The 12,394-nt window shown below is 45.1% G+C and overlaps 1 protein-coding gene across 2 annotated transcripts; it reads right to left on the reverse strand.

The window, feature by feature from the left end:
• Positions 1 to 2,115: 2,115 nt before the first annotated feature.
• Positions 2,116 to 11,927, reverse strand: mindy4 (MINDY lysine 48 deubiquitinase 4). 2 transcript variants are annotated; one of them, XM_027154045.2, is made up of 18 exons: positions 11,664 to 11,927; positions 10,789 to 10,908; positions 10,554 to 10,717; positions 10,267 to 10,465; positions 9,908 to 10,131; positions 9,768 to 9,826; positions 9,525 to 9,634; positions 8,973 to 9,089; positions 8,657 to 8,745; positions 8,411 to 8,506; positions 8,256 to 8,319; positions 6,438 to 6,503; positions 6,257 to 6,324; positions 6,095 to 6,158; positions 4,213 to 4,374; positions 3,316 to 3,496; positions 2,988 to 3,072; positions 2,116 to 2,893 (listed from the first exon to the last, which is right to left on the reverse strand). In XM_027154045.2, the coding sequence occupies exons 1-18, from the start codon at positions 11,721 to 11,723 to the stop codon at positions 2,845 to 2,847; spliced, it is 1,977 nt and encodes a 658-aa protein (XP_027009846.2). In that variant the 5' UTR covers positions 11,724 to 11,927; the 3' UTR covers positions 2,116 to 2,844. The 2 variants fall into 2 exon arrangements, with proteins under 2 accessions (XP_027009846.2, XP_027009848.2); XM_027154047.2 differs by lacking the exons at positions 6,095 to 6,158; positions 6,257 to 6,324.
• Positions 11,928 to 12,394: the final 467 nt, after the last annotated feature.

Below are 12,394 nucleotides of genomic sequence, written 5' to 3' on the forward strand. Positions count from 1 at the left end.
CAAGAAAGGAGTCTCCAGTTTCAGCACTTTAGAGGTAAAGGTGTAACGTCTTTAGTAACGGGACGATTTGCATGTTTTTTCAGATTATTAGCGTTAAAGACAGGGTCTCCGTTTTTTGAGAAATGCTTCAGAAAACTGAGTCAGGCCGAATAATAAAATCAATGTGTTCATGTGTGACATTAGCAGAAAGCGGTTTTAACATCGACATGGAGGATAAAAACAAAGAAAGAAAGAGAAGAAAGACTTACGATAAGGACAAGAAGTAGGACGTGTTAATATAGGATCAGCTTTCCAGCGCTGGAGAGAACTGAAGGAGCAGGAAGTTGGCCACATATTCACAGGTTGGAGTTTCCCGAGTCAATAACTCCTGAGCTAAACGCTGTTACTACACAAATAACACCTCTTTTCTATCGTAGTAATGTAGAGAGGCAGCTACAACCGCGTTTTGTGTAGTAACAGCGTTTAGCTCAGGAGTTATCGACTCGGGAAACTCCGACCTGTGAATATGTGGCTGACTTTACTTAAGACGCCGAGGCGCTTTTTTCCTTCTCGATAGGTGAGTAACGTTGGTTTTGCTTTGTTACACAGAACTAATATATGCCTTTGTCCTTTACATCATTATGCTTGTGTGGCATTTTTGCTTGTTTGTTTATCTACAATCGTATTGTTCTTCCCTTCAGCTATGATAAAGACACGTTTCTTTCTGTTAGTCGCCTGGGTTACGTATGTATGTGTGGGCGGAGCTATCGATACAGGGGTGGGACCCGTTTGGGTTAGGGGCGTGTTTGTTTTGGTGATTTCAAATGTCGACATTGGCTTTCAAACAACGGAGACCGCACCTTTAAGTAGGAGAAAAAAATGAAAACATAAAACAAGTTCATAAGTAAGATGTGTCACACATGCTAGTCAATGCTATGCTAAGCTTAGCCTGGGTACAAAGAGTGAGACCTAATGAGAACTGAGAAACTTCGTATTAATGACCAGACAGAAAGTGATAAACAGATTAATAGAAAGAAATGAATACTTACCGTTTGGACAGGACAAAAGTAATGGCACCCTGTAAAAAGAGGAGCGTACTGTACGGTGGAGCCGAGGCGCTGCAGCGGCTGAGCTGCATTACTGGAACAGTTACGCAGACCACGCTTAACTGTGTGAGCTGTAACTTTTATAAAGCTCTGTTGGCTAAAGGTAAATCAGCTGTGCTGTGAACCTGAGAATAAAAGAAATGTGTGAAACTTTTGGGAACCTGACGATGAATCTGGAGTTCAGGCTGTGAAGGTGATCAAGGTGCAGACGGTGTTAACGGTAAAAGAACATCGGGAGACACCGTTGTAGGTGTTTTTCAGTGTTGTGTTGGGAAAAAGGTGCATAATGACACCGAAGCTGTGTTTGTGAGTGAGTGGGTGGAAATGCGTCCGTTATCAAAAACATAAAATTAAACTGCCAGATGGTTGTAAATGAACTGACAGAGAGTCGCCTGAAACTGTTAGAAGATCAGGTGTGGACAAAAAAGACACACACACACACACACACACACACACACACACACACACACACTCATTACTGTAATTTTTGCTGATTATAGACATTCATAATTATGTAATTTCATTAAACGGTTCAAACAACAAAAATTGTCTCACGCTGGCATCTTAAATATCAGTCTTCAGTGTGTGAGAAAAAACCTAATAATAATGAAAAAAAAAACCCAGTTTTCTTTTTTTTTGGGGGGGGGGGGGTCACTGTGGCTAAGTGGTTAGCACGTTCGCCTCACACCTCCAGGGTCGAGGGTTCGATTCCCACCTCCGCCTTGTGTGTGTGGAGTTTGCATGTTCTCCCCGTGCCTCAGGGGTTTCCTTCGGGTACTCCGGTTTCCTCCCCCGGTCCAAAGACATGCATGGTAGGTTGATTGGCATCTCTGGAAAATTGTCCGTAGTGTGTGTGTGTGTGTGTGTGAGTGAATGAGAGTGTGTGTGTGCCCTGTGATGGGTTGGCACTCCGTCCAGGGTGTATCCTGCCTCGATGCCCGATGACACCTGAGATAGGCACAGGCTCCCCGTGACCCGAGAAGTTCGGATAAGCGGTAGAAGATGAATGAATGAATGAATGAGTTTTAACTGGGGTGTGTAAACTTTTAATTTCCACTGATGCTGCAGGAGGTTTAACAGAGGATACGGCAGATTTAATCCGACTTTAGATTTAATCCGTCTCGGATCAAACAACACCGATTTAAAGGCAAAAAGTTCAAAAGTTAAATCTAGGTCATAAAAGTGGAAAGAAAAACAATTATATAATTATATATTATATATAATTGTATTATACAATTCAGTTAAATATCATTAAATATATCCTAACAATCCATTAGGATTAAATAAAACATGCGAAAATGAAAAAAAAAATAAACAGATCATGAAGTCAAAACTTATATAAAAGCAAACGCACTGCAGAAATCGACTGGAACGGGAATAACAGAAAAAACCCCAAAACAAACCAAAAATGTGCTGTTAGAGGAAAAGAATCAGTGTTTCAGGATGGATAGAGAGAATCCACTTCACCTTCACACTGATTCTACAACAGCACTTTATTAACCATGAGTGATAGAACATAAGAGCACTTCGATAACACATCAGCTCAGAGGGATTAGTCGTGACCACGCCCTCTGCTGTCGGAGAACAGCAACAACACCGAGGAATTCTGCTCCCGGGCGGAAAAGACGGAAAACCGTTCTGATAAATAAGGAACAAATAGGAACGGGATCCTGAGCGTGCGCTCGTGTAGCAGCGACGTTACAGACGATGAAAAGAAGTGAGTGAGGAACCGAGACGGTCGATCTGATCAATCCCCTAATCAAAGGATGGGCTCGCTTTCATTCCAACTCACGGCTGCGTCTGTCCATCTGTAAAACACACACACACACACACACACACACAAAACTTCATCATCACAAACATTGTGAATATTTTGAAGCTGAAAGCTTTTCAAAAACTCACCTGGTCCTGATGCAGAGCTCCAGCGGAGGTGTGAGGTCAGAATCCGCGTCCTCGGCGTCCGGCGCCTTTAGAGCAGAGTCTGGATCTGAAAACACACACACACACACACACACACACACACTCGTTCAACTAGGCCACAGGTGGGTGAATGATGCAGAGCCTCGTTTAATTTCCACAGCTTTCTAACACTGTGGTTTGTTTGATGTCTTTCTTATAAATCACTCAAAAGCAGAAACTGACATCTTTAGTGTTTTGTCACTTCTTAAACACATCACTTGGGCATAATGATACAGTTTGTGAAGTGTGTTGATTTCCTGTTGACACTCACACACGGTTAATCTGATGGGCTCTTGCTGGTTGGCCAGGCCGTCGTAGTAATACAGGTCAAACTCTCGTGGGCTCCAACAGCTGGACGTCAGATCTTCACACAGAGAGAAGAGGACGCTGAAGTGACTCTCGCTGCACACCACCCAGATCGGAAACCTTGGGTTCTTCAGGTAAGAACCGACCTGCAGTTGGACAAATCACATGAAAAGACCTTGTGAAATGTTTGTACTTGTACAAGTGACCTGGAGCACGCGAAGAACCAAAAGGTTCAAACCCTGGCCTTAGGAGAAGTAAATTAATTATTACTCTGGAAATATTATTATTACTAATAATTATTACTTATTAACTGGATTCAGGTCTGGAATTCTCTATGCTATGGATCCCTGTAGATCCTGGTGTGTGTGTGTGTGTGTGTGTGTGTGTGTGTGTGTAAGTGAAGTGACATACGGCTAAGTACGGTGACCCGTACTCAGAATTCGCACCATTTATGCTGCGGCGCCCGGGGAGCATTCGGGGGGGTTTGGTGCCTTGCTCAAGGGCAGCTCAGTCGTGGGGCGAGACTTGATCCCACAACCTTACGGTTAGGAGTCAAACTCTCTAAGCATTAGGCCATGACTTCCCCCCATATCCCCCCCAAGGACTTAAACATCATTCAGGCATCAAACTAACCTCACTGTTAGAGACCTCATCGTAAAACAATCATTAAAACTCATCTTGGCTACTGCACCTTTAAAGCAACATTGTGGTGCGCTTATAGGAAATATATGTCTTTTAACACACACACACACACACACACACACACACACACACACACACACACACACACACACAGTTTTATCAGTTTAATAAGAAATAACCCGCGTTCACGCGTCTTCATATAGCACTAAGATCCCCTCACCTTACATATGTTGTAATGTTCGTACAAAGACAGCAATCCGATGTCGCTTCGCTCTCTGATCCCCTTCAGCAGGGTGAAATGTCCGTTTCCAGAGTCGAGCTTCATCTCGTTATCGAAGACGTTCGAGACGGCGCGTCCACAAAGCAGCAGGTTCACCAACTCCTGGGAAAAGAATGCAGAATTCACCAGCTAACAGACTGAAGGTGGTGACGAATTTCTCTACCAGCAGCTCTGACAACAGTGCACCTGTGAATCTGATGGAAGGCAAGTGACGTGACATACGGCTAAGTGAGGTGACATACGGCTAAGTGCGGTGACATACGGCTAAGTGACGTGACATACGGCTAAGTGAGGTGACATACGGCTAAGTGAGGTGACATACGGCTAAGTGACGTGACATACGGCTAAGTGACGTGACATACGGCTAAGTGACGTGACATACGGCTAAGTGACGTGACATACGGCTAAGTGACGTGACATACGGCTAAGTGAGGTGACATACGGCTAAGTGAGGTGACATACGGCTAAGTGAGGTGACATACGGCTAAGTGAGGTGACATACGGCTAAGTGAGGTGACATACGGCTAAGTGAGGTGACATACGGCTAAGTGAGGTGACATACGGCTAAGTGCGGTGACATACGGCTAAGTGAGGTGACATACGGCTAAGTGAGGTGACATACGGCTAAGTGAGGTGACATACGGCTAAGTGAGGTGACATACGGCTAAGTGAGGTGACCCGTACTCAGACTTTGTTCTCTGCGTTTAACCCATGAACAAAAGTGCACACACACCGCAGGGAACACACACACACAACGTGAACACACACACAGAAGTGAACACACACAACGTGAACACACACACACAGCAGTGAACACACACAGCAGTGCACACACACAACGTGAACACACACACACAGCAGTGAACACACACAGCGGTGCACACACACAACGTGAACACATACACACAGCATGAACACACACACACACACACCGTGAACACACACACACCGTGAACACACACACACCGTGAACACACACACACCGTGAACACACACACACACACACGTGAACACACACACACACACGTGAACACACACACACACACACGTGAACACACACACATAACGTGAACACACACATAACGTGAACACATACATAACGTGAACACATACATAACGTGAACACATACACACACACACAACGTGAACACACACACATAACGTGAACACACACACACACAACGTGAACACACACACACACAACGTGAACACACACACACAACGTGAACACACACACAACGTGAACACATACACACACACACACACACAACGTGAACACACACACACACACCGTGAAAACACACACACAGCAGTGGGCAGCCATTTATGCCGTAGCGCCCGGGGAGCAATTGGGGGGTTTGCTGCATTGCTCAAGGGCACCTTAGTCGTGGTGCAAGACTCGAACCCACAACCTTAGGGTTAGGAGTCAGACTCTCTAACCATTAGGCCATGACTTCCCCTCCAGTGCCTCTAGTGAGGTGAAGCTGTAACTTTTCAGATGTAGCATAAAAAATGAACTTCGAGGCACTGGAGAATTTTTTTTAATATTTACTTCTAAACAAAAGTAAAGGGAACAGTTTAGACGTCAGAATATTGTTCTAGGACCCTGTGACACGTCAGCGAAGTCTGTTTCGGCATCGTATTATATCTAAACGCTCTGAATTGTGTCGTGTTCGTTTGGTGTGTTGAGCGAATCTGACCACATGTCGGTGAATCACAGTGAGGCACTGAGTAAGCTTTCTTTATCAGAGTTAAATGGTGAACTTTCTGTGTATTATCCGCATCAGCGCTTCAGACTTGTCGTCAGGAATCACGTACCAACCTGCGTGCAGTAGCCGTGCGCGCCAATCAGAGTGGAAGTAGGAACGTCCATGTCCCCTCTCACCCTGCCGCACACAAAAGAAGAAAGAGATGAATCCGCCGCTTTAACGCAGGAACGCACCTGTGTGAAGTGTTAGACTGTGTGGAGGAAATGGAGCGTTACATCGGAATCGTTCTGGACAGGACGGCGGAGACAATGAGCAAGACGCAGCCGAATGGACCCGACTCGAACTGAAGGAGGGGGGGGAAAGACAAGAATAAGCAGTGGCCTGGAAGGACGACTGTAAAGATCTGGACACGTGATGCGGACGTTAGTCATATGATGTAAAATGAATGAAACGGACCTGATGAATGTGCTGTTCGATCAGGAGCTTTAAGTCCTCAAAGCTTTGAACGTCCACGCAGGTGATCTGCAGAGACAAGAATGATATGCTGACAATCATATTCTCATAAAGTAGCATTCATCTGAATGTCTGTATGATCTCTTTAACCTCGCACAGTGAAGTAGGCGTGGTCTTTGTGTCAGTGTCAGTCAGTGAAGGAGGCGTGGTCTTTGTGTCAGTAAGTCACAGTGAAGGAGGCGTGGTCTTTGTGTCAGTAAGTCACAGTGAAGGAGGCGTGGTCTTTGTGTCAGTAAGTCACAGTGAAGGAGGCGTGGTCTTTGTGTCAGTGTCAGTCACAGTGAAGTAGGCGTGGTCTTTGTGTCAGTAAGTCAGAGTGAAGTAGGCGTGGTCTTTGTGTCAGTAAGTCACAGTGAAGTAGGCGTGGTCTTTGTGTCAGTGTCAGTCACAGTGAAGTAGGCGTGGTCTTTGTGTCAGTGTCAGTCACAGTGAAGGAGGCGTGGTCTTTGTGTCAGTAAGTCACAGTGAAGTAGGCGTGGTCTTTGTGTCAGTGTCAGTCACAGTGAAGTAGGCGTGGTCTTTGTGTCAGTGTCAGTCACAGTGAAGTAGGCGTGGTCTTTGTGTCAGTAAGTCACAGTGAAGTAGGCGTGGTCTTTGTGTCAGTGTCAGTCACAGTGAAGTAGGCGTGGTCTTTGTGTCAGTGTCAGTCACAGTGAAGGAGGCGTGGTCTTTGTGTCAGTAAGTCACAGTGAAGTAGGCGTGGTCTTTGTGTCAGTGTCAGTCACAGTGAAGTAGGCGTGGTCTTTGTGTCAGTGTCAGTCACAGTGAAGTAGGCGTGGTCTTTGTGTCAGTGTCAGTCACAGTGAAGTAGGCGTGGTCTTTGTGTCAGTGTCAGTCATAGTGAAGTAGGCGTGGTCTTTGTGTCAGTGTCAGTCACAGTGAAGTAGGCGTGGTCTTTGTGTCAGTAAGTCAGAGTGAAGTAGGCGTGGTCTTTGTGTCAGTAAGTCACAGTGAAGTAGGCGTGGTCTTTGTGTCAGTGTCAGTCACAGTGAAGTAGGCGTGGTCTTTGTGTCAGTGTCAGTCACAGTGAAGTAGGCGTGGTCTTTGTGTCAGTAAGTCAGAGTGAAGTAGGCGTGGTTTTTGTGGCAGTAAGTCACAGTGAAGTAGGCGTGGTCTTTGTGTCAGTGTCAGTCACAGTGAAGTAGGCGTGGTCTTTGTGTCAGTGTCAGTCACAGTGAAGTAGGCGTGGTCTTTGTGTCAGTCACAGTGAAGTAGGCGTGGTCTTTGTGTCAGTGTCAGTCACAGTGAAGTAGGCGTGGTCTTTGTGTCAGTGTCAGTCATAGTGAAGTAGGCGTGGTCTTTGTGTCAGTGTCAGTCACAGTGAAGTAGGCGTGGTCTTTGTGTCAGTAAGTCACAGTGAAGTGGGCGTGGTCTTTGTGTCAGTGTCAGTCACAGTAAAGTAGGCGTGGTCTTTGTGTCAGTGTCAGTCACAGTGAAGTAGGCGTGGTCTTTGTGTCAGTAAGTCACAGTGAAGTAGGCGTGGTCTTTGTGTCAGTGTCAGTCACAGTGAAGTAGGCGTGGTCTTTGTGTCAGTAAGTCACAGTGAAGTAGGCGTGGTCTTTGTGTCAGTGTCAGTCACAGTGAAGTAGGCGTGGTCTTTGTGTCAGTGTCAGTCACAGTGAAGTAGGCGTGGTCTTTGTGTCAGTGTCAGTCACAGTGAAGTAGGCGTGGTCTTTGAATAACATCAGAAGATTCTCTCTGGACTTTAAACAATAATCATGCTTTAAGAGCTGATTTGAGAAAAGAGAGCAAATTCTTTACCATCTCCAGAACGCCGTCAGATCTGTAGTATCCTGTGGGGATGAACTGAGTCCTCCCTGAGTTTCTGTAGACAGACAGTATGCAGTTGAGAAGCTGTTGGTTATTAAACCCAACTACACCACAGGTCCAGGTTTAATAAGTCATCAATATCTCACATGGCGACGGTGACGTTCTTCCTGTCTGCGGCTCTCCACAGGATTCCAGCCATGGTGTCAGTCAGGCACTTTGTCCTCACGGCGTCGGACAGTCTCCTGAAAACGTAAGAGCTCTTTTGTGATGATCGGTGGCCCTTTTATGCAGCTTAAGTGTAAGAACTCAGCAGATGTAGAAAGTTTCAGGGAAAACGACATGAGCAAGTTGAGATGACATGAAGAGGAGAAATGATGCGTGAAAGAGCTTACTCAGAAAGTGCGTCACTGCTGATGCCTTCAAACAGAAGATTCTGGAGAACGGCGGCCTGAACGGCGGCGAGCACTCCGCACGGACCGCCCTGCTCACAGCATCACAACACACTGGTTCACTCGAACGTCCATTTGTGCCTTTAATCCACTTATATTAAATAATTAATCAATTAATTAATTAATGAAATATTATATAAATATTCTGATTAATCCATTTTTGCTGTCGCTGAGATCCTGGAGAAACCGGCCATACGTATCTGTATCGGTCGTCTGTGTTGGTGTGAGACACGCGAAAGCGCGTCGGTAAGTTAATCACCTTCTTCTGAACGATGCCGTATCTCAGGGCAGGTCTGCTGGAAAAGGTGAAGCTCTGACATCTCCACTCGTCGCTGAAGCAGGCGGCGGGAGTGCCGAAGATCATCTCCTTCAGCGCCTGAGTTCCATCAGGGATCAGACGATCGGGTCGGGAGAACATACGGTATTAAAGCTCATTCTATAACGCCAACATGGTTAACGATGAACACAAACGGAACACCGAAGGGATCTAACGGTTACTGTAAATCACATAAATCTGTAAAAACACTTCCTCGTCTGCTTTATTCCTCGTACTCTACAGCGATTCGCTACGGAAAGGCAAACTGTTTATCCATTTATAGTTACCTTTAAAGTACTGGAACATCAGTGGGACAAACAGTTTCTCCCCCAGGAGCCTTACTTTTCTTTCTTTACAGTCTTTTCTAACCAAATCATAATCCAGAATCTAAACGTGGCGTTGATCCCAGTGTGGCTTCAAAGGCTTGCTAGTTTTTAGTTTATTAATATGCTGAAATTTTGTAATAGTTAATAATAAGGAGAAGAAAGTTCTTACGGTGGCGGTTTTCTGGTCCATGGGACGTTTATTCCAATCGGGATGACGTAAGACGTTATTATTCAGAAGCAAAGGCGGTCCGGACGACGCTTCCTGATCGTCTACATCATCTGCAAAGCAAATCACACGAGTGTTAAAGTGTCTTTAGGTTGTGTTTACACACTCACCTGGGACTGTCCTGAGCACATAATCAGATTCTTTGTGGTGTATGATGTGAGGTTAGGAACGTTAAAGACGCAGTACCCAGAACCAGTTGGGTCATATGAAGAGCGTCCTGTCTTGGACTAGGCACTGGTTCACGTCTGAAGAAAAGAAATAAATAATTGGAGTTAATGCGAGTTTCAGTTAACAACTTTTTCGGGTGGATATACGAGTTCACGTACTTGCGATCTCTGAGTCTAGGGGCTCTGTCCGTTCCGTCGCTCTGTCTGATGTTCGTTGTGTTTTTACGCTCGAGGGAGTTTAACTCGTCAGATTTTATTTGTGAAGCGTCTGTGCTGATGCTCCGTCTCCTCGGGCTCGGTTTGGCTGAATTCTCGTCTTCTTTCCTGAGTAGAAGTTTCGGAGACGCTGGGGTCATTCTGGCAGGACGTCTCCTGGGGTTTTCCTGTTGAGTGAAACGTCAACACGAGCCACCATTTTTATTCTATTCTATTCTCACATTTCTTATTGAGTAGAAATAAGCCACGAGTAACTATGTTGCTTGGTGGACGTGTGGATGAAGCGGTACGGTACGAGGTACCTGAGTGGAGGCAACAATAGGACCTGGCATGATGCCCCTCCTCATCCTGCTGCCCCTGCTCGCCTGGCCGTCCCCACCTCCACCCGTCTTCCCCGAGCCCTTGCCTGCTGAATGTGACGCCATGTTCAGGTTTGCTTCTGTGGCAGGTGGAGATGAGGTGGAGGAGCTGAGCTGGGACATGGAGCCCGTCTCAGATAACCTTTAAATAAACATTTAGATAAAGAAATGAATTAAATGCTCTTTGTGTGTCTGTATAAATCAAACACAATCCTTATCCATCAGCTCACTTTGTCTCAAACGCGTGTGCTTCATCGTCAGCAGAATCGGGATTTCTCGAGTTCTGCTCCACGCACTGATCCACCTCCACAGGATGTCTTTTGGTGTCTCCGCTCTTCTTCATTCGCTCCTTCGTCATGATCTCCAGCATCGTTTTCAGCGGCCGTTCTTCGCACTGAACATATTTAAAAGAAATCGGTATTCCGCTGGTCTGTGTTAGTGTCACGTGCTGTATCGACTCTTTACCTTATTCTTCTTATACAGGCTCTCTAAGTGGAGCACTCTGCACAGCTCGGAGCGGTTGTTTATGCTCGACAGTGTCCGTGGAAGCTCTTCGTCCATGCAGGTGATGGTTTTCTTCAGACCCTAAGACACAGGTTACGTCAGCGTGCTGTCGGATCAGGAGATTCTATTTTCTTTTGAATTGAAAAACGTTATTTCGCTTGAGATAATCGTGAGGTGAGTTTAGACGAATAAATCGTTTTAGTTGTAAAGTTTATTACTTTTTCTACCATACGGTTATCTAAGATATTTTGCGATATTAGCACTGGGTAAGAGAAAGCTTGCCAAAAGTATGTGCACCCCTGACCATCCGACCCTGACACGTGTTTTTGTTGATCGTCTCGTTCCAGGTTTATCCGTCTCTCTTTACTGTTATAATCGGCTCCGCTTTTCTCTTCTAGAAGGTTCTTCACTAGATGTTGGATTGTGACTGTGGGGATTAGTGTTCATTCTGCTACAGGAGCTTCGGTGAGATCAGACTCTGATGTCGGGATGATGACGAGACTCCAGTTCCAGTTCAGTGGTGTTGAGTCAGAGTCGGGGCTCGGTGCGGGACTCTCGAGATCTTCGCTCCGACCTTCACCTCCACACCATGACTTTATGGAGCTCAGGGGTTTTGTGCACACAGTACAGCTTCAGCATTATACATACATTATATAAGAGTTTGTGATGTGTGTGATGGTCAAGGGGGCACATACTTAAAAGTATGTGCCCCCTTGACCCTTCACACGGAAGGTTTAGTTAGTTGTTTATTTATAACACGTTAATAACAGACATAAACAGCATTAATGCAGAGATGTAGATGAACCTGCAGCTGTGTGTTTAATGTTATAACCCACCTTTCTGCTGAGATATTCCCGCACCACAGCAGCCGCGACCTCCTCCACATCTCTCCCCATGATGACAAACACAGACCCTGTAGTTAGCTTAGCGTGCTAACCTGCTAGCTTAGCGTGCTAACCTGTTAAAACACTAGCCTGTAAATTAGCCTGTTAGCCAAACTACGTTAGCTGGGCCTGGCGGTATCCATGGTAACCTTCTAAGCGCGCTCGAGCTAACACGCTGTGTGAATCGTGTTTCCAAAAACTTTTTATATGATTGGCTAATTTAGAACATGATTGACAGCAGCGCCAGCCAATGATACGATTCTTTTAGAGCGACGTGCGATTTGATGTAACAGCAGTGACCTCTTGTGGTCATATTGGGTCACTGTACTATTTTTCCTCACAGATTTTAAGCACATTTTATAGCATGTATCATTAAATTGGTAGAAATTTTCAGTGATAAATTGTGCATATGCATAGATAGAATCAGTGTACTTTGGTTGTGTAATTATTGTTTTTATTTTATTACATTTTTAAAATATTACTGCCTACATTTTGTCCGTTAAACACTTTAAACACACTACAACACAATAAAACACATGAACCCAAACACAAGAACAATATAATCTATAAATAAGATAACACTTAACACTAAAATAACACTTCCTATACTTTAATTTATACTTGAGCTATTATTAAACTGAAATGATTATAAGATTAGAAAAAACACATGAATAAAAATAGAT

This window comes from Tachysurus fulvidraco, chromosome 14 (genome assembly GCF_022655615.1).
Source record: "Tachysurus fulvidraco isolate hzauxx_2018 chromosome 14, HZAU_PFXX_2.0, whole genome shotgun sequence".
In the NCBI taxonomy this organism is placed as follows: domain Eukaryota; kingdom Metazoa; phylum Chordata; class Actinopteri; order Siluriformes; family Bagridae; genus Tachysurus; species Tachysurus fulvidraco.

Excerpts from the sequence above, each read along its gene's own strand:
- mindy4 (XM_027154045.2), bottom strand. The coding sequence starts at position 11,723 with ATGGGGAGAGATGTGGAGGAGGTCGCGGCTGCTGTGGTGCGGGAATAT. Across the intron at positions 9,090-9,524 it reads TGGACCAGAAAACCGCCACC|GCGCTGAAGGAGATGATCTT; the intron begins GTAAGAACTTTC and ends GATGGAACTCAG. Across the intron at positions 3,497-4,212 it reads AACATTACAACATATGTAAG|GTCGGTTCTTACCTGAAGAA; the intron begins GTGAGGGGATCT and ends GTCCAACTGCAG.